At 40.7% G+C, this 27,248-nt stretch overlaps 1 protein-coding gene across 1 annotated transcript in view; it reads right to left on the bottom strand.

Annotated features, from left to right (window-relative positions):
- ADAMTS12 (ADAM metallopeptidase with thrombospondin type 1 motif 12) overlaps nucleotides 1–27,248 on the bottom strand; it is a 144,731-nt gene that overhangs the window by 56,478 nt on the left and 61,005 nt on the right. The window contains exons 5-12 of the mRNA XM_031063069.1: nucleotides 13,838–14,034; nucleotides 11,876–11,959; nucleotides 10,099–10,223; nucleotides 8,772–8,921; nucleotides 6,071–6,214; nucleotides 5,256–5,400; nucleotides 401–493; nucleotides 11–156 (exon numbers count right to left, since the gene is read on the bottom strand). Of these exons, the coding sequence (XP_030918929.1) occupies nucleotides 11–156; nucleotides 401–493; nucleotides 5,256–5,400; nucleotides 6,071–6,214; nucleotides 8,772–8,921; nucleotides 10,099–10,223; nucleotides 11,876–11,959; nucleotides 13,838–14,034 (1,084 nt within the window). The remainder of the gene's footprint in view (nucleotides 1–10; nucleotides 157–400; nucleotides 494–5,255; nucleotides 5,401–6,070; nucleotides 6,215–8,771; nucleotides 8,922–10,098; nucleotides 10,224–11,875; nucleotides 11,960–13,837; nucleotides 14,035–27,248) is intronic.

Below are 27,248 nucleotides of genomic sequence, written 5' to 3'. Positions count from 1 at the left end.
CTCAGCTTACTCTGGATTATCACACAGCCTCTCTGAACTTTGAACTCCTGCCCCACATGTCCTTGTGCAATGGGACCAGGACGACCAAACGCCCCACTCGCCATGGATTGCTTCAGGAGTCTTCCCCACTGTAATGCACTCACCAGAGAAGCACCACTGAGGAAAGAAGAGAAAGCACAAAGAGCTTCAGATCATTATCACAGGAAAATTATGAATTTTTTGAGTTTCTGTGAATTATTTGTTATTTCAGCTCATGAGGTTTGAACACTTAAGAGGAAATGTAAAGGGAGATGTCACAGGATGACCCTTCCTTCACACTCAACAATAACAGAGCTACTCATGGCTCATCTCTGCACTTTGGCAGGCAGCACAGCTTGCCAACAGCGTGGCTCACAGTCACCTTGTTTTCTCCACAGCGAGTGCCATCTGCAGCAGCATCCAGTTTGGAGCGGCAGGAGCCTGTCACTGTGCACCAGAGGGTCTGGCAAAGGTTCTGAAAAAGGAAGAAAATTGCAGCAGTCTGACGCAGGGTAGAACTCCTATGGCCAACATTTTCAAAAGCCTCCAGAGTTTTTTACAGCCACTTAAAAGGTCTTGTAAGGGTTGTATTTCCAGAGGGGTGTGAGTTTTTCACAAGATAGGAACTACCAAGGGTCCAAATTTAGCTACTCGTCATTACTGTGCAAAAAGGGACTATTTGAAAAATTTAAAATATGGTAAATACTATCAAGTGAATTCTCTGAACTATGTGACTTCAAATATTCTCCTAATTGGCTGCTCAGCTCCTAGGAAAACACAATGGCTTAACAAACTCTGGTCACTGCTGTTTGCAGATAAGGTGAACAGAAAATTGAACAATTTTCATTTGACGAGTACTAACCAATACCATCTTCAATTCTGCATTGCTGTCTGCCTGGAAACACACAGTGAAATCAAAGGTTACAGAAGCCAGGCAGGCAAATACAAACAACATCACATCTCCAACAATATTAATGGAGGTCCCAAAACCAGATGAGGAAAAAGTGATCAGGCTTCTTAAAACATCAGCTTGGCAAATGGCAAGGAAACGATCTGAAAAAAAAAGCAGTCAGCTAGTTGGCAGAGAAAAAAGCATAGTGGGCTGGGAAGGGTAAAGGCTCTGGTTAGTGAATGTTTGCATTTTAAGTAACTCACAAACTGGTGCCAGTATGAATGCAGTAGGTTGCCAATAAAACACAGCATTCCAGATGCTGCTCCATGTGCAGCGGCTCCACAGAACAGACAGAAACTCCTGAGAGGCAACAAAGAAAGCAGGGCAAGAAATATTCCAGCCACCTTTTACCAAACCCACTTTGCTCAGCCAGGACTGTTCTCCAGAAAGGGAGCACAGAGCTGGAGGGCCATTTCTCCCTCTTCAGTTCACATGGACACCAGCTTTTCTTTGTTTGGCATGCAGGAGCCCTGCATGCTTGGAACTCCTGACTGATCAGGGCTTTGCACGAAACATCACTTCCAAAGCAGAGGAAGCAGGGCTCTCAGAGGGAATGCACGCTGCCAGCAGGAACAACAGAAGCAAAAGCCCAGGTCCTGACTCAGGCTGTTTGGATGTCATAGTCCAGTTCTGGAAAAGAGAACAGAGCTGGCAGCATCAACCCGTGAAGAAGGGATGGCTCCAAATGCCATCAGAGAAAAGAGTTAATAAGAAGGATCCCACTAGCAGCTCCCACTGGGATGGGACACATAACCAGATTTGGAAGTTAACATATAAACTGCACACTTCCAAAAATGCAGCCCTAATGAGCTAGCAGCAATGTTCATCCAAATGGGAAATGTAGAGTTTGGCTGCCCATTTCTGATCTCCTTCTGTTTAAAATGGCTAAGCTTGGGCACAAGCTTTGAGATAGTTCACTTTCATTTACTTCCTCCGTTGTCTGTTAACCTTGACTTGCCAACAAGAGCACCAGAAAAAAGCTGATGGCATGGAACATCTCAAAGCACTCCAGCCCTCCAGCTGGAATACAACGCCTGGACCACTTGGGCATCTTGGTTCGCTGTTTTTGGGCAATGTTTTGCAATTCTCTACTTACAGCTCATGGGTAGCATTCCTTATGAAGGCCTTGTGAAGCCATCATTGTCAGGTTCTTAAGGCAGAGCTACCCAAGTGCTCTGGCTGATGAATTCTCTCTCGTTATCAAAGTCACCCTTTATTTTAACTCTTGTACACAGAATATATTTTGTGGTTTTAGTGTATAAAGTGTATTTTGTGGTTTTAGTGTATAAAGTGTACTCTTGCACCATCCTCACACAATATCAGAGAAACTGCCATAGAGAAATACAGCTTTTCATTGGCAGTTACTTTTATTATTAGGTGCACCCATAGATTTCCAAGTCAAGAATTCACAAAGGGAATTCTTTAGCTTTGTAAGGATTTTTCCATATTTATCTCCATATCCCATAACTGTTTTTCGTCTCTAAGAATACTGAAACGATAGCAGAGGAGATGCACTACAATATGAAAAACAACAATATGATAGAATGCACTATGTACTGCATGCCTTTAGAGGTAACACACAGAAATTCATGACTCTGCTATGGACTCACTGCAAAGCAAGCAGGTTTTCTTTTCATCAGCAGTATGATATACACTTTCCACCCAATCTATGAGAATAGGGTCTGCACCTTGAAGAAAGATGAATCCAGTAAGAACCTCTGTTTCATGGAAGCCAATGGCATTTTTGGAGAAAAAGGCATTAAGATGAGTATTCTGATATCGTACAGGCTGTTCTACAGAAAGCTATGGGTCTAGCTATGATGGGGAAAATTCCTCCATCTAATACATATTTTGCTTCTCTTTGCCTTATTAGAGGGACAATATTTATATACTTCACAGGAGAGTTTGCTGCCTAAGTGCTTCATGAAAACCACTATCTGAATTATAAATACTAATTTTTGCTAGGTGAACTCCAGGGCATCTTCAGCTAAATGCATACTGTTCTCTCAAAAAGGATCTGTGGATCAAATTCAGTCAGACATTAAAATGTACAAAACAAAAGCAGCTTGTCAGTGAGCAAGGCTAAGTAAATAGAGGAAAGGCAAAAAAGAGTCAGACCTCTTAGACAAAATGACAAAAAGACTGATGATTCAACATTCCAAGTTGACCCTACTGTTCTCAATTCCATCTCCTGCCAGTGCAACTACCAGCAAATACAGGCCTTTCAGTAAAATGCAAAATGAGAGGATACCAATTAATTTTCTGACATATGTCCACCTGTAAAATTGGTTAATCAGGAGATGCGAATGTAAAGGCCTATTAGGTTCAAACTCAAGGAGAGACAGACTGAGCCACTATTGCAAAATTACATCCTAATTTTCTATCTGTGCCAACAGACAAATTACAGTAACTAAGGAAACTGTAACAGCAGGTAATGAAAGCAATCTTTCAGTACCTTCTTCAGATTCAGCGGCTGTAGTTCAACACTGGTAATCATGTTATCTATTAAGGTTGAAAAGATTAATCAGAAATAATTTCTCTAGGAGAAGGGTAGATGGAGATACACACAATTAACTGAATGGAATAAACAGTCAACATCAGCAGTGCCCAGTCCAGAGCTGTGTTCATACCAGCACTGCCAACAACCAAAACACATCTGTGTTTGACAGGGCCAGTAGGCTGGGTGCTGTCTCCAGCATTTACTGAACATTGCTGCTCAAAACACAGGAAAATTAGTGATAATTTAGCTAGGCTAGCACTCGGAAACATTGTTGCTGAGCTGTTCTATGTATAAATATGCTGTGTTTGAATGCAAGAAATAAAAGCCTCTCTGAGTCCCTCAGAGAAAAATAAAATGCAGGGTTTGAATTAGAACCTCTAGAGAAGCTGAAATATATTAAGCCACACAGACATGAAACAGAAGTGTAAGTTTTAATTTTAAGTAAGTAGAAATATATTTCAAGCGCCTTAAGAGACTGTGTCAACTAGTAAAAGGCCTTAAAGCCTGGTTTAACTTAGGTCCAGGCATAACAAAAACATGGCAGAACATTGCTTGCATTTCTAGATAGAATAGATAGAACTACTCATGTAAACAGGTAAAATTATATACATAGTTTTTGGGTAAGAAAACAGCACCTTTTGCATAAATAGATAAAATCATGTACGTAGATTTTGGGGAAGAACTTACACCACTTTCGCACATTAGAATTAAGCTCAGATTGGTGTAAGAAAAATGTTTTAGAATCATGCTTTTAGTTAAATGGATGATTTATGAATAAAATCCCTCGTACTGGGGTGAGAAAGAAGAAGGAAGAAGAAAAAAGGTGTGGGGGCTGCTGCTGTTGCTGCTGCTGTTTTTGCTCAAAACAACTTTGGCCAGAAAGCTTTTAGCATGGACTTTAATACTCTGAACTCCTTGCCTTCCAGACTGATGTACTCACTCAAAAAAAAACTTCACTACAACCAGCAACTGCTTTTGTCTCTTTGCAGACCCAGCACCCATGATAATCTGGACAATGCTGTAAGGACCCAAAGACCTCTGAACATTCTACGTACCACTATTCTAGTAAAATACCATACCACTGCATTTTAGCTAATACAACCTGTTACTCTGCAGGGCTCCACAATCTTGTGAGGGTTGCTGTGACTGCACTTCTCCCTTGCATCTGCTCACAATACTGCTTTGCTATGCTGTGAGACAGACCTCAGGGCACTCTATGAATTATACACTTCTGCATAAATATCTAATGTTCCATGCAAAAATATTGGTTTTTCAAAATAATTATTTTGCACAGGGACTGAAATATTCTTTTGTTTGTTAGATCATAAAGAGTATGAAAAATCAGGATGTATGGGAAGAGAACCCTAATTTCTTCAGAAAACTCTTCCTGGAACTGAAGATTTGTTCCCAGAATGATTTGATCAATTAAAAGCCACAAGGTTGAAGAATATTTTAAAATCGGACTTAAGTTGCATTAACAATTTACCTTAGAATTACTATTACAAGTTTAAAACCAAAACGACTCCACTGCAGAAGGACAGGCATGTAACCATAGATATCGTTGAGATACAGAAAAGATTTTGTGAAATACAATGCAAAGAGCATAACAGCTCACTTCCAGAATAGGCAGAATTAAGTGTGTTAGGCAATGCCTGCACTGCACATCTAGCCTACGAGACTCTAAACACACTGCATTCGTAAATGAGGTGCACTGAATACACTTCCATGCTGCTTAAGAATTTTGAATTCTTACTAGGAAAATGAAGAAAAACATCGAGCACTTACATCCACATCTTCACAGAATGTAGCATTGGAACCATACTGAAGCTGGCATTGATGGTGCACATCATAAATCACTCCAGGAGCAATGATTGGGGACTTTAGAACTTCTTTTTGGGGGATGTCATCCAGACAGAATCCCCACCCACGACTAAAAGACAAAAATTCCATATTAAAAAAACTCCCTATCACCACAGTTTTTTGATGTTTCTATACAGACTTTTAGTATCTATTTCTTAGGGGTAATTTTGATTGGCCCATGTAAATAATACTTCCAGACTCCAGCCAAGTTAGGCTGAAATGTTGCAAACAAAGTAGTTATCCTGTCCAGCAAGAGATGGTTTTAAAATGGCAAAATACAGCTTGTCAAAGAGGAAACACCATGAGCTCAGTATGGTTTGCAGAGTGGCTTCAGAGAACCCCACAGCCTGTGGTTAAAGTTGTACCACACTGCTGGTCTTAATAAGAATGGAACAGATTTGAACAAGTCAGTGAAGCCAAACACATGGCACTGTGGCCAAAGGCAAAGCCTATGAAGCTCTGTCAGGGCCCTCGATGGAAAGGCTTCTTTCTCCTGGTAACTGCAAAAAGCTGCAGATTGCACCAAACCCGAGCCAATATGAGAGGACTTGAGTTCACTTCCAGACTACACTGAGCTTTTCCCAGATAAGTAAGCAACAGGACAGTGGTATGTTGTCCATAAAAAATAACTCAAAAACACTAAGACCTCCTACAATAATCAATGCAATAATACAATATATACTTTGAACTCCAGCACAGTTGTGCTCAATTTAGGCAAATGCTGCAACCTGACCACTCACTCTAGGAAACGTGTGATGTACTCCTTGCTGCACTGGGACCAGGTGAGGGGAGTGGGATCATACTGCAGCTGTCGGGACATGATATACGGGCGCTTTCCAGCAGGCTCACAGTCGTTCTCCTTTCCATCGTGCTGGATTCCAAAACTGGAGGTAAAAAACAACATCTAGTAATTCCAGCTGAATGGCTGTACCACAACACCTACCTAGAGGTTCCACTCTGTGCTTAAAAAGACACGTTGTTTCCTCCCCTGCAGAGCTGTAGTTATCTGTTTGCTAAAAGAAAGCGTAAACACAGAACATACGACCCAAAATCTATGAAAAATCTACACCTCCACAGGCTTTCAAACATGTCTGTTATGCACAACAACATTGCTCTGCACAAAATAAAGAACACACTGTCACAGACTATACTTCTGTACTTTTAATGGAGTCCAAATACTCATACCCAGCTGGGGCAGAAATCAAAGTTTAAACCTAAAAGTTAGGTTACAGCTGTTAGAGCTCAGACTGCTCCCTAACTCTTGAACCCAAACTTGCACCACTTCAACTAAGATGAGGCTTTGTTATATTCTGTCTTAGACTCTCTCATAATAATGTCTCTACTGCTTTTTTCATTTCTAAAACTTTTGACAGACTGCACCAGAGACACTGCCTACAAAATTATTGAATGTTCAGTGAATTTTCCTCCAACCTCTATTCCTTCATCCTATTTAATTTTCTCAATCTATGCAAGCAGATGTCCACGGCAGGTTCCTGCCAGCATCTCTGACTTGCTGAGAAATTCTTTTATTCAAGAGCTTGCAGAAGTCATAAACACAGAAGTTTGGAAGGTATTCAACTGAGTAAACATACATGCCCCTTCATCACCTCAGAGTGAGCATGATCGCATAATATAAATAATAACATACATAGATGTTGATATATGAAGATGTTGACACCTACATTGTTAACATCTGGAGTAAGTCCTGAAAGCAGTGAGAGCTTACTCAGATCATGATTAAGTCACGAATCAGATAAAGTGTGTTCAAAATACTTAAGACTACGTTTCTCAAAAATGTAATCATATCATGACTCAAAAGTTCCGAAAGTGGAGCTAATTTCAGTCAGAACCAATTCCAGTAATGAGTCAGAAGCACAAATGCACGGATGTCCCCTTTCTGACAGGCTCTTTTCCACAAACAGGGTCTGTTGAATGCTAAGGCTGCAGACATCTAGACAGACAGTGTGGGGAAGAGCTGACTTTTGGCATTCATCTAAGGTACGGGAGCATGTCTGTCTTCGTATTTTTTGTTCATCTGTTCTTACAAACTTGTCCATACCTGAACTTCTCAACGTGTGCACACTAGCCTGGCTTGAGGTCAAGAGGGTGACAACAAACCCTGCAGTATTCAACATTCCTTATGGAGACAGTCCTTAAGGAAAGGCCCTGCACCACTCCTGCAAGGGCAAGCACAGCAGTACTGAGCCCCACAGCCTCCAAAGGACACAGAGTCACCAGCCAGCCAGGATAGACAAGGAGAAGGTCACAGATGGATCAGTCTGTGGGGAAGGAATCTCCTCAGATCATTAGTGTGAATGAAAACAGCTCCCTGCCAGCAACAGGCTATGGGGACCAAGTGACTTAAACCCACAGCACCCAGACCCAATTGGAGTGATTTCAGCATTACTTATTTGTACAATTTCCCTTCTGGCAGTGCAGAGGTTGAATAAATAGTGGCCAATTAATGGTCGACAGGATCATCACCATCATCATCATCATCATCATCATCATCATCATCATCATCATCATCATCCTCATCCTATGAGGAAATAGAGACTCCATCCTGATTGGTGGCTGGCGCACAGTGAAATTAATGTCATTGTAGATAAAGCAATGAACATGTGACTTAGCCAAGCAACAGAGTCCAGTTGAAAAGTGCAGGAATTACAGTCAAACCAGAGTATCCATGAGATAATGCTCTGCCCTGAGGAAAACAGCTGTGTCAAAACAGTTTCAAAAATCAGGGTTTTTTCAAGTGAGTTAATAAATCATCTAACCAAGCAAAACACCTCCAAAAATCTAAAATTCTGAGAAATTTAGTTCAAACAGAAATACCCTATCATTAAAAAAAATAACCATATCTAAAACAAAATATCTAGGAACTTTATTTATCTTAGTCTAAGTGTATCCACAATAGCATTATTATACAGAAAATACCATTTACTAAGAAATGCTCTAAAAAGACTTTACTGGATCATTAAAAAAAAACGGATATAACAAATATTAAATATATGATAAGCTTATACATGTTTTTCTATAGGAGTTAAAAATGTTTTCTAGCTAATTTGCACTACTGAAACACCTTGATGTAGTGAGACAGGTTTGTTTTCTCTAAGTGCTTATTGGATAATGTTCTTTTATCTCTCTGTAAATGGTTTTTTAGATAATCTGGAGATTATCTAATGTAATTGCATAGAAATCTAGCACGTGTTTGGAAAAATTAGCAGGGTTGAGTGATGCTACTTCATTCTGATGAATAGCTGTATATGTGAAACACACATCAAAGGCTTAAGAGGTTTTTTTTTGCTTTTAAATAAACTTTGATTTTAATAATAGAGACATTAACTCACTTTTTGTTTTGTTTCTGCCTCACAATTTGAGTATTAACATGCAAATAACAAATTCGACTCAGACAGGCTCCCCGTTCCCAGTCAACTGTACCTGTGTCCAAGTTCATGAGCAATAGTGAAAGCCAAGGGGAGGCCAGAGTCCTCATTGATGTTGCAGCTCCTGTGAGGCTGACACATGCCTGACAGGTGAGACAAGCCTAAGGTTTCACAGGGACGGTTCATGCCAGCACAAATGTCCTTTCTAGAACCACAGAAGAGATGCGCCATTTAAAGAGCTTAAAACCAACTCTGTCCCTGGAGTGTCACTAAGAGTGGGTAGCAAGCTTCCATCTTATAATGTGCTAATTTTCATCTTGAGTAAATCATAGTGGTAAGTCTTTTCACAAACATGTATGGAACAACATGCACTTGTTCTACTACTATACTATACTGTTATAATTTGTAGCCAGTATTTATGTGGCTGTAGTGCCTAGATACATGCACTCATTACCAACTCCCATAAGCCAAAGTTTTAGAACCTCCATGTCTGGCAGCATTTTAGAGCACGGTTTACTAAAGTCACCACAGCTCAGCTTCATTCAAGTGAACTGTCTGAGTGCTTTATATTTGGACAGTGAAATCTCACATCATTGTGAGACTTTATCTCACATTCTTATTTTAAGATTTCTGACTGAGAAAAGGTTGAGAAGCTGGGGAATGAATGGTCAAAGGCTGCACTTGATGATCTTGAAGTTCCCTTCCAACCTAAGATTCTGTGACTCTTTTTTACTGAGCCACTTGAGGGGTGTTTTAGGTTGGGTTTTTTGCCTGACAGACTTTAGCCAAGGCCTGTTTTTTTTAGACCACAGACTCAATCTTTTCTGTATCAATTTTTACAGACCTGGAGAAGTCCCATTTCATGCTATGACATAAACTCCCTGCATAACCTCAGACAACCTCACTTTCAAGTTTTCTGTTCCTCCTGTGCTCAGACATTAAAAATTATTTTGTGTCTACTTAAATATGGAGATATTTAAAAATCATATGCTTTAAAGCTTAAAAATGAATGGCACTCTGCATAATACTTGTCCTTTCAGAGCTGCACCTGCACATTTCTTCAGGAGTTGTTCATCTGCAGGCTACCTTGTTTTGGTGTATGGGCTCAAAGGAGAATAGAGCAGTCACTGAGCACAAAATGAGACAGGATCAAGGGGGGAAAATGACCTGAGCTGTGGAAGTTGTTCACCTCTTGGGACCCACAAATCTCTATTTTGTGACTAAGAGGCATCTCTAACCCGTATGCACATGTAGCGTCATCAATATTTCAGCCACGTTTATGAGCTCTGTGCAGGATGAACTAAGTGATGGCCTGAGTCTATAAAGGAAATATCCTCACCAAAGAAATGCAACTGAACAGCAGCCAGTCACTGCTGTCATACCTGGTAAGAAGGACAGCCACATCATGGTGTGTGGGGTTGACATCACTCTTGGGATTGACACTCTTCTGCCACTTGCAGAAGCTGGCTAATGTCTTATCAGCATGGTGCACTATCTTCAAGCCTTGCTAATGGGAAATGAAGGAATATATTACTGTAAAGACCACACTGCACTGCAGTAACACTTCAGTGAAGTCAGCTGTGATGATGGGTAATCTACATGTAATTGATTATGCTTTTGCCTGAAGTTAGAGCCATCATTAGGAGCAATGACATCTATTTATCTAACATTGAATATTAAGTTAAAATGCTGACATTCCTGTAATTGGCCCAGCTAAAGGAAAAATTACAGAATGCAGAACTCTACATATATTTTGACAAATGAGCTTCATAAGATCCAACATTGAACTGAAACTTTCAAACATTTTATATTCTCTTGAAATCAAATTTTCTCTGAAGAGAAGGTGAAGATTACTTATTGTGGGACTTTGTGATCAAATTTGTCACTCAATGTTATGTGAACACTATCATATTCAGACAACAATTATAGCTTCTAACAGACTATTCATTTCACCATATTTTTCAATTCCAAAGAGAAACAAAGCAGTCATAAATGTTTCTTCTTCAACTTATTATTATACATTTTACAGGCAAATTACTGAAAACCTTAAATAAAAAGTATGGAAAATTAATTAATCCAAAATTGAATTTTCCAATTTGTGGTCTTGGACATTCACTTTGTCTTGCCTCAGTTTGCTTTGTTTTTAACAAGCATCAAAGTACGGGATTAAGTGTTACCAGACAGTAATTTCTGGGGAATCTAAAACCAAATTTTGAGACGTATTTAACACTGTTACTTCCACCATTGCCATTCCTTCAACAGGAATCCACATTTTTTATCCAAACAGCCACAGAAGTTTAGCAAATGCAGTTAATTGGAGGTCATCATGGATCTCAGGTCCTGATTGTCCTGTTTAGGTGGAACCTCAAGTTTTTGTCTGACTTACGCTGAGAGCAGTAAGGACAGACTCTATCCCAACAAATATTTCTGAAGACATAGCCATGAGGTTTGGTTTACTGCCTGTAATAGCACTGGTACCATCTGGCTTGTGGTTATAAATTCTAAGCCACTGAGAAAATCCCTTTAAGGTGTACCTCTGGTCAGAGCTAACTCTATCATGCATTGCATTTAAAAAATAACCACAAAATCATGACAATCAGCATGTATTTAAGCATACAGTAACATACTTGTGAGACAGACACATTGGAAACTATCAATATACAGCTAGTTACAGGAATTAACATCTACTTTGTCCTCATTTTTCTTTGTTTCAAAAGAGATTTAAAAAAGAAAAATATGTGTTTGAACTGCACAATAAGAGATTTACCTCTTCAGATATCTGCAAATACTATAGCACTATAGTTCATAATACATTTTAGGCAAAGCTAGGTAATTAAATCCTGAATGTTGATGTATAGTTTCTGTTTCTTATCTAGTCTTCTTTGGCATCCCATCTTCTTCTGACACTTGGGAGATTCCATTTCCCCATTCTTAACCTGCCTGTTTTAATTACAGTTTCCTATGCAATTTTATGCAGAAATATCTGAAGTCATCAGCTAAAATACTTTGCTATCCAGGGCAGCATTTCTCCTAAAACCAGACGTTGTAGGTTTTAACGGAGTAAATTTAAAACATTATTTTAAGCAAATATAATTCCAGCCCAATGCATTGAACCCAGAAGGTTTGTAAGTGATATTTTGAGGTAAATAAAAACCTTACCTCCACCTCCTCAAAGAGGATGAGCCGCACCAGCACAATGTGAATTGCATTGCCAATGCTTGGATCATGGAACAACCCTGTGACCTGTGCCAGAGCCAGGAGACATGAGATTAACTGATTCCTCTACAGCAGAACACAATTTTAGAGAGAAAATACACTTTCTTCTAGCATACTGTTGATCTGGGGATTGGTTTGCTTTTTAAATTCTCAAATCATTGAAAGTTTACTGAAATAAAAAAAATATGACAACTACTGCAAAGGCTAACTCTGCCTAATGAATGATGACACAGCCTTTGGCTAAAGCTACTAAGCTAAAGAGCAAAAGCCCAAACAAGATTAAAAAGATTCAAAAATCTCTGAGTTCATAAAAAATACTAGCAGAAAAGAACACAACATCTACAGTCATACAACACTGACGGAAAGGTACATTCAGGGGGCAAATAAAACAGCATATCAAATTGTCCTGATTTAAATAAACAGGATCCTCTCACAAAAAAAGCAAATTTAGTCAGCACTAGGCAAAGAGAAATTAGTTGAATAATGGCTACTCTTGTGTTTTCAGAGTACAGGAGAGGCTGATTAAGTACAAAAGCAAAGATAACTCCATTCAAAAAAGACTCCACATAAAAAGGAACAAGAACTGAACTCTGCAAAAATGTGACCCAATTGTTATAAACATCATCAAAATATTGAATTAGGCAGGAGGAAAAGGAATCAGAGCAGAAGATAATCACAATGTATCTATACATATCTATGTGCGACCTATGCCATCTATCACAGGAAATATGGATGAACAAAATGGATTGCCTTTGGGTTACAACTGTTATGGAGAAGACCACTAAAGGAGAAATACCAAAATGAAGTAGAAATTGTGTTTACAGAGGTCTGATTTGGATATGGATCTTTTGCAAGGTACTCTACTGGAAATTGAAACATTTTAAATAACCCTAATATCTAAGGTCAGACTGTCGAGTCTTGTTTGTTCCTGAACCTGATAATGACTGGGTTTTATTCCAAGAACTTTTCCCTGTGTGGACAAAACCTCACGTGCTCGAACAACCTTTGCACCTATTTATTCAGGCTCATTGCCTCAGCAGCAAGCTGGGGCGCTGCCTGGGGCACAGCTGGGAACATACTGTATAAACTCACAGGACAGATCAGTCACCATGGTTAGAATTACAATCTGATTACCTCCACAAATATTGCACATTTCCATGATAACCAGACAGAACGCATCCTCAATGTACTCTCAAGCTCAATATCTACCATGATACACATAATATCGATAACAGGCATTAATAACAGAAGGCATATCTATGGGCAAATGCTATGGCTTTTCCCAGGATCACTTCTATTTTGAAACTTGCCACAAAGGAAAGCATCTAAGTTCAACTTTTCTTTCTTCCAATGTGAACTTTGTACTCCAAGAAGGATACTTATCTGGAAAAACAGTTGTATTGGCTTCAACTGGGACAGTTAACTTGCTTCATAATAGTTCATATATTGCTGTTTGGATTTGTGACCAAAACAGTAACAAGCTGGTTAAAAAAAGCTAAAATGGTATTTTAGCTTTTGCAAAGTTACTACAATTTCCAGCAAGCTCCTGTGTGCCTTTCTCATCCACAAATATGTGAAAGAATTTCTCTCTGCCATAGTCAAAAATCTGAAATCACCACTGAGCAACAAGTTCCAAGGGAGACAGAGAATTTCAGTGAAAAGAAAGCTAGTGCTAGAGTTTACAGCTATGAGACTGATCTTGCATAAATCCAGAGAAAAATTGTGCCTATACAAAATACAATGTAAAAAACATACTGAAAAATACAGAGTTTCAATTCATATATATTAATGATACTACATTTTTCTCCATGAGCAACACTGCAGACCTGTTAGAAGATCAGCAGCATAATCAAATTCAGGTTTGCTTCATTCGCCTACCCACAAACTCCAAAACACTGTACATACCATATTCATTATTGTGAGGATATATGACTCCACATGGTCACTCCCATGATATTCAACCATTTTGCTGTCTGCCACCACAAGTGTCTCCACCCATCGCTCCTTGCTGACAGAGCGCCGGGAAACCCTCCTGGCAGCTGTGTGGTTTTGTTCCCATCTCTCCCTCCGATGCTGCTGCTGTTTGAAAAAGCTGTGGGTATCTGAAAGAATAAAAAGCAATGCTGTCTTGAAAATATTTTCAAGCTTGAACTGTATGGCTGTAACACTTACAGGATGATATTAGCTGGAAGTGACTTTTCTGGCTGCCACCCACCTGACCCACTGCAGAGGCAACTCCAAAGTTACTCCAGACTACCAAGGGCACTGTCCAGTGAAGTCCTGAACTTCCTGAGACAGATTAAACACACACCAAAAAGTCACTCCACTCAAACACAAGGGATTAACATTGTGAGACAGAGCCAAGCTAAAAAAAAAATTGAATTGGGGATGCCCTTTTCAAGGAGTTTCTCTCCTGTCGTTTGGATCTAACCTCTCCAAAGACACCAGCTGATAGTTTAAGATAAGGGATATGCTTTCTTCACAGGAGCTCATTTTCCCATCAGGATGGCACATTAAGTCCAATACATTCTTGGCACATCCAAGAATGCCTTGCTCTGTGCATGGAGAACATCCTTGACAAGCGGGGACATTTGACCAGCAGGTGTCATCTAAATACCAGCAGGGCAGCCACGGCATCTCTGCTGCCGTCCTGCCCAACAACAGAACAGACACTGCTTCCACTGTAATTTTGGGATCTGTGCATCTAATGCTTTTCAGGAAGAAGTTTCTGCTCTGTACGGCTGCTAGCAACCTTGCACTGTGTTCAGTGGGGCTAATGCCTCTCCACCCACTCTAGCTTTGAATACCAGCTGTCCATGTTACCAGGGAAATACCAGCAACTTAAATAATGCAGGGCCTAAAAACCACATGAGATGCCAGTTTTACAGCAGCTGCTGGCATTTTTCCAACCCATGCCCCTGAGAAATGTTTCTACAGTGGTGGGATTTCCTGAGTCCTACAAAGGATCAGCAGCACTTGCTTCTGTTACATGTATTGTAGTAGTCCCTTGTCATCTCAGTCATGAAAAAAGATGTCCTAATTCCAGATGGGGCACATCCACAGGTCGGAAAGGCAGCTCCAAGTGCTTACAGCCTTTCCAGCATCACCTCCATGACTGTGGGGCAGTGGACAGCTATCTAACATCACCTCCATGTCCAGTTCCCAATGCTGAGGAGCAGTTCCCAAACACTCTGCCCTTGAAGATCAGATGACCTGGCAGCTGGGTCCCTTCACACCAGCTACACCTCTGTCATGAATGAGCTGTCTGCCCTTTAGACCCAAGTGCAGACAGAACAATCACGGCATCTTGTCTACCTAACAAAATGCGGCACCACAGGATGTGTGTACCTCTTGGTGTAAAAGATGGTTTATATATTCAGGTCTTCAGAAAAGTGCTCTCTGACGTAAGCCTGAAAGATGCCTCAGCCCTGATAACACATAATGTGTGCAATTGAAATATGCCACATTAATAAACAAAATAATACCGACCACATTTAGAACTGAGCCACCGTGCACAAGTGTCCTGTACACGACAGCAATGAGCTATCACTGCTATAACCTGCACCCTAATCCCACTAACCCCCACTGCAGCACCACTCCAGCTGTCTCCCTCAATCTCTGTTCAGTTACAGCAATCATCTCCCCAATGAGGGGCTATTTATGAGCTGGTATTCATTAACCTCCCTTGCACATTTGCACAGTTTTCAGCATTCTTATTTCTATGAAGCACAGTTCTCATTATCTACATTTTTAAGGGTTTTGTGCTGAGAAAAACCTTCCCCACAGCTATCTGAACAAAAAACTCCGTTCAAACTGCTGGTTAAGTGCTTTGTTTATGGCCAAATAAAACCTCAGGCCAGCTGTCAGGTTTTCTGTTTACAGCTAGTAAAAAGTATTGCTAATTGTCTGGGCAGCTGATAGCAGTGGAGGTAGAAATATTTAAAGTCATAGAGACTGCAATGGTGAACAACCCTCAGGGAAATGTTTAGAGTCCTGGTTAAGAATGAGGTTCTGTATTGTATGAAAATCTGAGAAGAGGTGAAAATGAATGCCAGATAGCCAGAGGATTCTGCAGAAAGAACTCTCCTTAGTGATGGACAGCCTCCTGTGCAGCGTATGTCACCTGGAGGTGACATCTAAGGACTGGATCCCCACTGCGTGACATCTCCTGGCAGCTTTTTTAGATAGACAAAGCAGAGAGGATAACCTCTTGAACCACACTAAAATACAGGCAGCTACAAAGTACAGTTCTACTTCTGCCTTTATGTCTCTCCAAATTTTGATTGTCTCTTTTAACCATCCAGCTGTGAAGTTAAATAACCTTACCTCTAATGAGTAAAGTGTTACAAGTGATTTCAGATTTACTGAGAAATCACAGGCACCCTGTATCCAGGCATGGAAGTCTTGACTGGGAGCCCACCAGTTCAGGACTATCCAAGAAGTGAGGAATGGCCTGAGACTAGGAACAGTGCTGCCTGGGGAAAGCCTCTTTTCCATCATAATTGCTGAGCACAGATAATTTCACAAGAAACAGAAGAGAGAAAGGGGGTACTCCTACCCTGAGGGTTTCCATGGATTTCTGAAGAAGAGGTATAACACAGATAGGAACAGTGCTGGAGTCCTTAGGAACAGAAAAGGAATGTAGTGCTGAGAGAGTAGCCAGGACAGTCTAAGACTAAACAAAAACAAGGCTGGGAAGAGATGCAGGTAACAAACTACATGAAATTCAAGCAGCAACACTCAGAAGCTTATAGCTGTTGTGGGAGATAATTTTGCAGATGTGAAGCTTTCATTAGAAAAACTGATTCAGCCCAACAAGTAACACACCATGTCCCAACATGGATATGTGATATCCAGACATTTGACTGCATAATCAGAAGGAATGGTGTAGATGACAACATTTCATCAGCTTCTAGATAGAAATGGCTGATAAACTCCAGCAAAATGGTTGGGTTTTAAGATCAAATTCCAAATTATTTTTAGTGAAAATAAAAACATCCCTTGAAACTACCCTACAAATCCAACTTGACTAACAACAACATAAAAGGCCCTTAACTTTCAGCTATTAGGAAAGATTTTGAGTTATCCGTAAGATTCACCCACATAAGAAAAAAAGCAGTACCGCACAAACTTCTTCAGGACAGTTTAAAGCTGCATGGTTTGTGTATATGAAAAAAAGCTCTACCTTCTAACAAATCAATTTAATTTTTCATCAGGTGACAACATAATTTGCCACTCCTTTGTGAGAAAGAGCTTTCTAATCGTTAACTATAGATGATCTCACTTAAGAAACCTCCACGTAAGCTCTTCTTCACTTAGAATAACTTGTCCATTCAAAATGAGCTTGATTGTTAAGCAGTTAATTTCTGCTTGTCTTCTACCACTCCGAATTCCTTAAAAGAGCAAACATGACTCACCTCACTTAAAGGCATTATGTAAGATTTCCATAAAACAAGCTTTTTCCCAGTTTTGTTTCCTGCTGGTGCTGCTCAGGGAAGAGGGCAGCACACAGTGCAACATAAGGGGACCTCCAGGTGCTAACTACACATCACCAGCCTTCAACATCTTTGGAGGTACACAGGGCTTTGCAGAAGCAAGGGGAAAATGTCTGGAAGCTCCCAGAAGAGGAGAATTACTGAGTTGTAGAGGAGAACTCTCCAAGTGAAGACTGTCACACAAAACGTAGTAGCACTGATTTGTGTCTTCACTTTCTACTCTCAGCTCCCTTCCCTTTGAGCAAGAGTTGTGCCATTTTTGCCACTCTTATACTGTTCACAGTCAAAATACTACAACCCCAGAGAGGAGGTGTGAATTATGCCAGACAAATAAATTCCACACTGTTCGTAACTTGCTACATTATGACTCTTCCAAAACCATCTAAGACACGCCTTTAGTTTAAGTATTAACAAAATCATACCGTTTAGGGGTGAGTTTTTCAAGAGGTCAATAAACTGTTGAAGCACAGTCACTGCACAAGCGATACTCTCTCTCACTCATAAGAAAGTGAGCAACTTTCATAGCTGATCTACTTACTACTCTAGCTACTTCTTATTACTACTAGCGAGAACTTACTAATTGCTTACAAATCAAATGCAGCGAGCAATCCTCTTCCCTGTTCCCCTCCTGAAATAAACAACATAGTTTTCTACACACAGGATCTGCTTATAAACAGACAAAACTAAGTCTGGATCATGACAATGTGAGAGTAAGAACTCACATAATGGGAAAACTGTTGTAAAAATGGAAGCAAGCGTGTGAATTTAAAACTGAACAGATAACCAAACCAGGTGTTTTTGCAAGCATTTCTAAAACAGGCCAAGCTAAGACACAAATGCTTTCTGAGTGTGAAGAAGTGTTCACACAGGAAACTATTACAACTACTTAATCACGTACAAGCCCATGCTGACAACCCCCAGGTCCCAGCAAAAACAAGCACAGAGAAAGCAAACAGCACAGCAAACAGTGAAGTCACACCACTCTGAAGTAGAATGAAGCTAAAACTGGACCCATCTTGACTGATGCACTTAATCAGATACTGCTGCTGAGTGTCTGCTGCTCACTACCATTCAGGCTCTAAAGATGGAATGAGACATGCACTGGGCATCAGGAGGTACACAGAGAACAATATCGTGGGAGACATATGCCTGAAGTTGCCAATGTCCTGCATCAATGATTGTCCTCCTGACTGAATGTTCTTATTTTTTTACTTAGGAATTAAAACCAAGACAATAAGGGACAAATAAAACTTAGAGCTGTGTCAGATGTTTCCCTAGGAGTACATTACTCCATGTAATTGGAACTTTCCATGTTCATTCATTTGTCAACTTTAGTGTCTGGTGCCTCTTATTTTGGTGAATACTTTAATGAAATGGATTAGAAGTGACATTTCTATGAATTAATCTAGCTCTTGATAAAATGGCATCTCAATACAATTTAACTTGCAGCACAATTCTATTAAATTTTAAAGAAAAACAAATATCATCTAAAACAGAATACACTCACTGTGAAACAAATTTGCAGATTACAAATACCCAATGAATTATGTCTATATAATAATGTCTCTTGCCAAATAACTTGAGAACTGCTAACCTAAAAATAATGGGGTACCATTATGATGAAAATGAGAATTAAAACATATGGGCTTTATTAATAATCTTTCTCTTTTTATGTCTCTCTAAAAATTCATTCACAGAAAATTTATCCAGAAAACCTTGGAGTGACATCTTAAAGTAGTTGTCTGCATTGTCAGTATTGATCTGATTTTCAGTTTGGTTTTCCAAATAGTATCCAGGAGCTCTTGAATCAGACTCCAAGAATTTCTGTTCCATATTTTTGTTCCAAAAATTTATGTTCCATAAATTTAATTCATATAATAATGAAAAAACCCCAAACTGGTTACATGCTGGCAATCAGAGGTCACCAACCAGCTGCAGTCAGGACCAAGAACAAGGGTAAAAGGCTACAATGTCTTATTCATTACAACAAAGACACGGACATGCTGGAGAGTTTCCAGAGAAGGGCAACGGGGCTGGGGGAGGGTCTGAAACACAAATCTGATAAGGAGCAGCTGAGGGAGCTGAGGGTGTTTATCCTGGAGAAAAGAAGGCTCAGGGGGGACCCAATCACTCTTTACAACTCCCTGACAGGAGTGTGTAGCCAGGTGGGAGGTGGTCTCTTCTCCCAGGTAACTAGGGACAGGAGAGAGGAAATGGCCTCAAGTTGAGCCCACAGAAGTTCAGGTTGTGTATTAGGGACAAGTTCTCCAAAAGGCACGCCAAGCACTGGAAGAAGCCCAGGGCAGCGATGGAGTCCAAATTCCCAGAGCTATTTAAAAACATGTAGACGTGGCACATAAGGACATGGTTTACTGGTGGACTTGGCACTGTTGGAATAACAGTTGGACTCAATGATCTTAGAGGTCTCTTCCAGCCTAAAAGATTCTGTGACTCTATTCGCATAGCTTGTATGCTGCAGGTAAATTTTGTGCTGGCACTGTGGAACTCAGCAGTGAAAGAAAGTGCTGAAACATTCAAAGGGTACATATTTTATGGGGCTTCGTGGATATGAAGAGAGTTATGAACCAGCAGGATTCAGAAACTGGCAGCAAAGGTCTCTGGAGTGCCCAATAGTTCTTTAAGGTCACTTAAAGGATTTTCACAAAGGCACTCATTGCAGGCTGCCCTAATGCCAAGCTCCAAGAACTGGCAAGGCCACAGGAATGAAGGACAGAGCATCAAGGCAAGGAAATGTGCCAGAAAGAAACTCCAACAATTATGCTGGAAGAAGCAAAGAACAAGAAGGGACTACTAAAGATTGTGATTCCAAGGATTTGAGCACTGTGAATGCTTTACATGGACGGTTTGCTCTTTAAAAGTGGCTCGGACAACAGAGAATGTGGTTTTCAAGCTGTGAAGATTGCAACCAGCCTCTAAGGGGACTCAAGGCAGCTCAAAGGAGCCTCCACCTACTGGCTCTAAGTTTGTGAGTACAGCAGCAGGCTGGGTGCTGTGCCACAAGGACTGGGAAGAGTCATTCCTCTCGCACAAAACCAACTTGAGCCTCTTACAACATTCATAGGAAAGTTCACCAGACCAATTGAATCTAATCCAAATAAGCATTAGCAGTCATCTCCTCATGAAACAGGAACTGAGAATAATCACATTTGATTCACGGATTCAAAGTAAACTCATGCATTTCCTCTTACTTCAGAAATCGCAGCTCCATTTTTATCAGACACCAAAGTACCTGCAGCACTGATACCTATCAAACCATTTTGTTCTGCTCCCAACAGAACCAGAAGCTGAAGAGTAGCAAAGGAGACAGCTATGATAGCATAATTCTCTGCTCTGGACTGTAACGTGCTTTCTTCCCCATCTTCAGCCAGGCTTTCCTGAGATTTTACCAGGGATAAACTGATGCAGAACTGAAGGGGAGCACTTGGGTTTCCCCACGCAGAAAAACAAGAGGCTTCTGCTCACACGTGCTTTCTTGTTTAGCTCACAGAATCTAAGAATAGCCCTTTGCAAAGACCTCAGTATGTCACTGCCCCTCCTTGGAGAGGACAGAATGCTGCTCCATACACCCAAGGGGCCCATATTTGCTTTCAGCCTTGCAACAGCCGAGGAAAGTCTTCCTCCACACAGACACCCTTTGCAAAATGCTCCCTGTAATATCCTCATCATGCCAAAACCAGTATGTTTAAAGGGCTTAAAGAGTACAGGTGCCTGTTCCAAGCACTGTCAAGGCCACAGATGGAACTTGCCATAAGATAAATCACCACAGCGAGAACTTGAGTTAAGCACAGAAGAGAGGAATTTGGAAGGTGCTATTCCAGGCCTGGCAGCAGGATCTGGTTAGCACATTGAGTGGTTAACACATCCGGACAAAAATTCCTCCTGTGGCAAACGGTGGAAAAGGAAGCACCTGCTCATCCATGTATCACCCCACGTCGTGGGAACACCATCTGTGACCATCCTGAGGCTCCCTGGAACTTGGGCTGTATGAAAGTGGTACTCCAGGACACCAGGTGAAGAAGGACCAAAGGGATGGTGCTTGATCCATAGGTGGTAACTATCTTCTGCTTGATCTCATCCTCCCTCATCCCTTCTACTTCCCTCTATTTCTCTACCTCACATTAATTGTTAAATAAGATCTGTATTGTTAACTTCAGCATATAGTCTTGTTTGCACCCTCATTCAGGCAGAAGCATCTCTCACAAATCAGATTATAACATACGCCCAGGACTGTTTTGCCTGCTTATGCTACCCCATGCAGAATCCCAAATTTAAGTGGGTTTAAGGGCCTCCTCTAGGTCCCTAAGACCCAACCTGTGCACCACAGGAACTCCTCACTGGCTCATCATTTCTGTTCAAGCTAATAAAGCAGAATCAGCCACTTGCATCTCTCTGTGCTTGCAAATGATGAGTACAGAGCCAGCTGGGACCAGCTGCTCCTGCCTCCTCTCCAAGAGGGATAGGAAGGAAGTCAGAGGCAAACACACACAGGCAGCACAGCACAGCACAGCTGGGAGACGCTACCACTCCTGTGATTACCCAGGCTGATAAGTAGTCCCAGAAGAGGATGCAGCCTCCCTGCACTCTGAGACACTGCTCCAGCTCACGGCTTCACCCTCACAAAAAGCTGAATCTCAGCAGTTTGGTTAGAAACTATGTGTGAAAGGTACGGCTGATGAACTACAGCTATTTCACATCATCCCACTACTGAACTGCTCCTTGTCCTGATCATATAGCATTCTTCTGCACCTCCTTCCCTAAGGGCACCTCTCTCTTTCCCAAAACACCAAACAACACCCCTCACTGAATACTTGGCAAGATTCCAGCTCAGCTGTGACCCTCAGGAGTCCAGGCACCTGAGCCCCTCACACCATTTTCAGGCCAACTCTCTTTCAAATGTCAGCACTCTCTGCCCTGACGCCTCCACTGTGCTCAGACTCATTCTGGGTCAAAGACAGCTCGGAAAGTGCTGTTCAGCTCATCCCCCAGGAATCTCCAAACAGCTCTAAGAGTCAAAACCAGCAAGCAGATAGCTGTGGCTGTCAGACCTGCTGTGACTGTGTGAATGTTCATAGCAGAGACACAGCCCAGCCATTCCTCTCAGCAGTCAGGATCCCGCCTCTCTGAGCAAGAGACGGAGAAAATTTAATGTACTTACAAAGAGTGCTGTATGCTACTTGGCTGCCATGCCAAAGAACACTGGAGTATTTCAGTGATTAGCACAAACATGATCTCATTGTGTGGGAACATGAATATCCACAGTGTTCCACAATGAGAACAAATGCCAGCTCAGCACTTACCTTACATATAAAAAAGTTACATGGTGAACCAGAATACACATTGTAGAGTATACCACAGGCATCTTTCAAATACAATTCTCAGGCAAAGTTATTAAAAATGATGTCTTTATGTTCACCATATAAACTGCCTGATTTTGCAGCTGTTTTATACGTTTACAATGTCAGGTTTCTGCTACACATTCTGGTATTGGATTAGTATTTGACTGTGTATTTTATCATTCAGTTACTCAAATACAATCACATTTCTAGGAAATAAAAGTTTCTAGTTTAGCCTTCAAAAAGGGCTGCTTTGACTGTGACATATTTCAAACAATCTCTTTCAAGATGTTAACAGAGAGGTTACTGAATATGCACATGCAAAGGAATTGGGGAGCTTAGTTGAAACTATCCCCACTATTAACCCACGACTTTTTGGAACTGCCACCACAAAAACTGGGCCGATTTCAAGACAGATTTATCTACTGTAACTCCCTCAGATGTAAAAGTAAGTCAATAACTCAGAATAAAACACATGGATTTGAGAGAGTTCTCCAGTTGTAACACGGTAGTCCAGTTATGAAGCCCTAGATAGAAACATATCATTTCAAGTCTAAGCATAAAGCAGATACAATTTTTTTTTCTTTAAAAAATGGTTCCAGATAGAAGTTTGTCTTTGTACTGGCAGATATGACTGACTAAGAAATAATCTGACCTCATTGACTAAATATTTATGTATGTGTGAGGATGCATTTTCTTACATAAATTAACAAAGCATCCAGTAAAATAAACATATGGTTATTTCAGTGAGCACTGGCAATGAGCATTTCCTGGGCTTACAATCAATAGTTTAAAAATTGTCAGTTAGCTGTATAGCTGACTTATAACACAAAAGGGGAGGAGAATGTTAAAAAAATAATCTAGATTAAACTTCCCCCCCTTTTTCCAGCATCTTATCTAAAGTCTCTTAAGTAGGAAGACAGATCCCTGCTTTTTTCAGAACTAACCAGAAGGTATTTTCTATGTCAGCTGTAGAAGCACCTGCGGTACAGCAAAGAAAATATATCATACAATTTGTTAGCAAAACACACAGAGGGACAAGAAGGTGGAAGAAATGTATTCTAAAACCAAATATAAAGCATTTGCAGCACTCCCCATAGCTTTTAAACAAAACTATTTCAGTCATCCAAGTACAGAAGGTCCATTACGGTCCCTTTACAAATTGCCAGATTTTATTTTAGTGCTGCATTTCAACATTTTATTTAACTTATTGGTATAAACATATTCCTTTTCACATTTATTTTCTCAAAAATATTTTTTCATAGTTAATAGGTAGTGTGCACTAAAAGGACTTGAGAGTGATTCTAAAAGGTACAAGGCAAGACAGTAATAAGTGTTCTACAAATGCTTTGAAACTCATGGGAAAAAGAGGTGTCTTTGGCTTTCAGTGAAGCGAAGATGAGATTTGGTATTTACATCAGCTATTTTATGCGTCATTGACATTCTCAGGATTTCTCCAACGATCCCATTCTACAAACTGTACCTGCTCATTAATTCACTAAGGCTAAGTTTATGGAACCTGTTGGAGCATACAGGATATGGCCCAGCAGACAGGCTGAAACACAACAGAATTCAAGTCATGGTGCCAGTTCAATGTGAGAATCAAAGAAAAATAGCCCTTTCTGAGACTCCCATATTGCCAGAGCCATCTTAGCTGTGCTCCCTGCAGCCTTCACCTCCAGCAGCTTTTCACCCCCATTGCAATCCTCTCTACACATAGGATGCTCAGCTCTCCCCTTTGTTTTCTTCATGTAAAGCAGCAAGCTGGTAGCTAACTGCAAGCTCAGAAAGTTCTGCAGATCGAGAAGAAACAGCAACCTCCATGCTCAGGAGGGCATGTAAATCACATATTGGACCACAAAGTGTGATTAGAGAGCAAATAAAGCAGAGCTGTGCTTCCAATGCAAAGGGTAATCCAACAGTGTCTGGCAAACACATTTTATCTGACAGCTACATCTGCTTCAGCCCGTCCAGTCTGTCTCGGTCACCATCCTGCTCTCACCTCAGGATCTTAGAAATAGGGCAGTACCAAATCAATTTCCGTAGCAAGACCCAAGCCTGAAAGAGAAGCACCTCTAACCACTTCATTTGCTACCACTGAGTTTTACTACCTAAAAACCTTAAAAATTACAAATCAGTCTAAAGATGCCAATTGATAGTAATATTCAGAAATCATTTACCTGATCTAAGCAGAGCAAGCAAATAGGTAATGCCATTAGTTTTATAACAGAACTAATTAGCTGTTCTAATGGACTGCACAAGCCCTTAGGCTTGACTCATAATGTCACATTTACAAGACTTAAATTTCAACTGCTTCTTCCCCCTTGTTTTTTCTGAAATTATTAAGAAAACAGCACTTTTTCCAGACATCACTCAAAGCTATCATGACTTATTTTCATTATGAGAGGACTGTGAGGAGCAACATGAGCATGAGCCATTTTGTATAAACAAGGGTGAAGGCTGGAGAAAATGCCTGGCTCCTACTCCTTGCCTCATCAGCCATCCTTAGAAACATCCAAAATAAATACACATTTCCATAAAATACTCTAGGACGTTCAGTCTTCTTGGCACCCTCACATGAGATGAAATTTGAAAGGAAGATGGGAAAGGGGAGAGCACTGACTAACAGGTATCAACTTAGCGAAACTCTGAGCTCCATTTCCTCCATCTCTCAGTCCTCTTGCTCCTATATGAAGACCTTCATGCTTGAGGTATGCTGCAGACACAGAGGCCACGTTCTCAAGAAAGCACCTCATCAAATAAACATTCCCTGCACCAAAGCTGATTTTTCATGAACAATAGCTACTATAGTTCATCCATAATTTTTGAAACTTGACATCTCAGTTTTAAATGTTCAAACCACAGTTCAAGAAGTGTAAAGTACCCCAACTAAATTAATGCACAACATCTGTGATGTGGAGAGAAACAGTTACAGAAAGGCGAACAGAATAGTCTTCGAAGTGGTAGTTAAACAATGACTTTTAATTAGTTTGGTTTTGGATTAGATTACTAAAAAAAAATAAGAGAAAGGCAATCTGGAATTAATATTGAAACAGAATTATATTCTTTCAAGGTTTGATACAATATCACTGACACCACTTATGCTATAACCTTCTTATCCCTGGGCTTACACAACAGAGTTCATTTGGCCTTTCTCTGGACCAGCTGTTGTTTTTTCCATTCCACTTCTCCACTGCCTTTAAAATACCAATCACACCAGTGTGCTCAAAGAAAAAAGTATTTTGAGGGGCCTCCTTGTCCCTGGCTGAGGCCAAATGTCTTAAATATCAGATGATGTTACTAAGCAATACAGCCTTCAAAGGCTCATGCTCAGCCCCAACCCTGCTGTGCCTCTGCTACAAACATCAGCACTTAAAGCACAGCTCTTGCAGAAGAGAACATCCCCCCTGAAGAAGGGAAGGGGTTGGTCAGTCACCAAAATGAATTATGTTAATATCTTGAAAATCTTAGACACACACTGCTGTTAACATTTTCTGTCCTTACAAGCAAGTCCTGATAACAACATTTTCCAGCTTCACAACATTTTGAGAGATGACTGTTGAGGTTCTCCTGTTCCAAGCTGGCAAAAGATTTCATTTGTCTGACTGAGCCCCTGAAGAGGCACCTGTACACAGACAAAAGACATTGAAGCAGCAGAGCAGGGACAGACTCTGTCCTGCAGCTGGGGAGAGCTGACAGAGGCATCTGTAAACTCCTAGAAGGAGCAAGGGGGAGGAACAGCATAAATCTCATCATCTCAGGGGAGGCAGCCAACAGCATCTCTGAGGTGAGAGGTTAACAACTCCTGCCACCAGCCTGCATGAGCTACCCTGGTGGGGTAACACCAGCTTCAGGTGAGCTGTATCCCACTCAGCTCTTTGTGAATACCACTGCAGGGCTAAAGGATGTTTCCAGTTTTAGCCAGAGCTTTAAGGGTGACTTTTTCTTCTTATTCCAGTTTCCTATTAGAGACTGATTGTCAGAGGCACTATAACTTGTTGGACGTCATAAGCCCATTAATTTATTTGTATTTCTGTCATGCATGGACTGGAGGTTCACCAGTAACACCAGCTTTAATTAACTGAACTCCCTGTGTTCATTACTTACAGAAAACTATGCTAGAATCCTTCACAGACAGGAGCATTGGGGGCTTCCACACTTAAATGCCAAGGAGTTGGAAAGTGCTTGCTGAGAACTGCGCTTGAACTTTGAAATTTTTACTCCTGTGGAAAGAGAATTAAACAAAGCCCTGCCAACACATTGAGCCTCTGGGGTTTTTTTTTAATGACAATTTCAGTTTTTATTTGCAAAAATTCCGTGACTACTATTCTCACCAGGAAGCCATAAGATGATAAAGGTAAGTAAATGCATTGGACCAGAAAGAGGGAAAAATGTAGGTTAACCTGAAAGAAACATCCAGTTCACATTCACCATAAAACAGTATGAATAATTATAGCTTAAGGAGAC

The sequence above is a fragment of the Geospiza fortis genome, unplaced genomic scaffold (assembly GCF_000277835.1).
Source record: "Geospiza fortis unplaced genomic scaffold, GeoFor_1.0 scaffold174, whole genome shotgun sequence".
In the NCBI taxonomy this organism is placed as follows: Eukaryota; Metazoa; Chordata; class Aves; order Passeriformes; family Thraupidae; genus Geospiza; species Geospiza fortis.
This window is presented reverse-complemented; position numbering and strand designations above follow the sequence as displayed.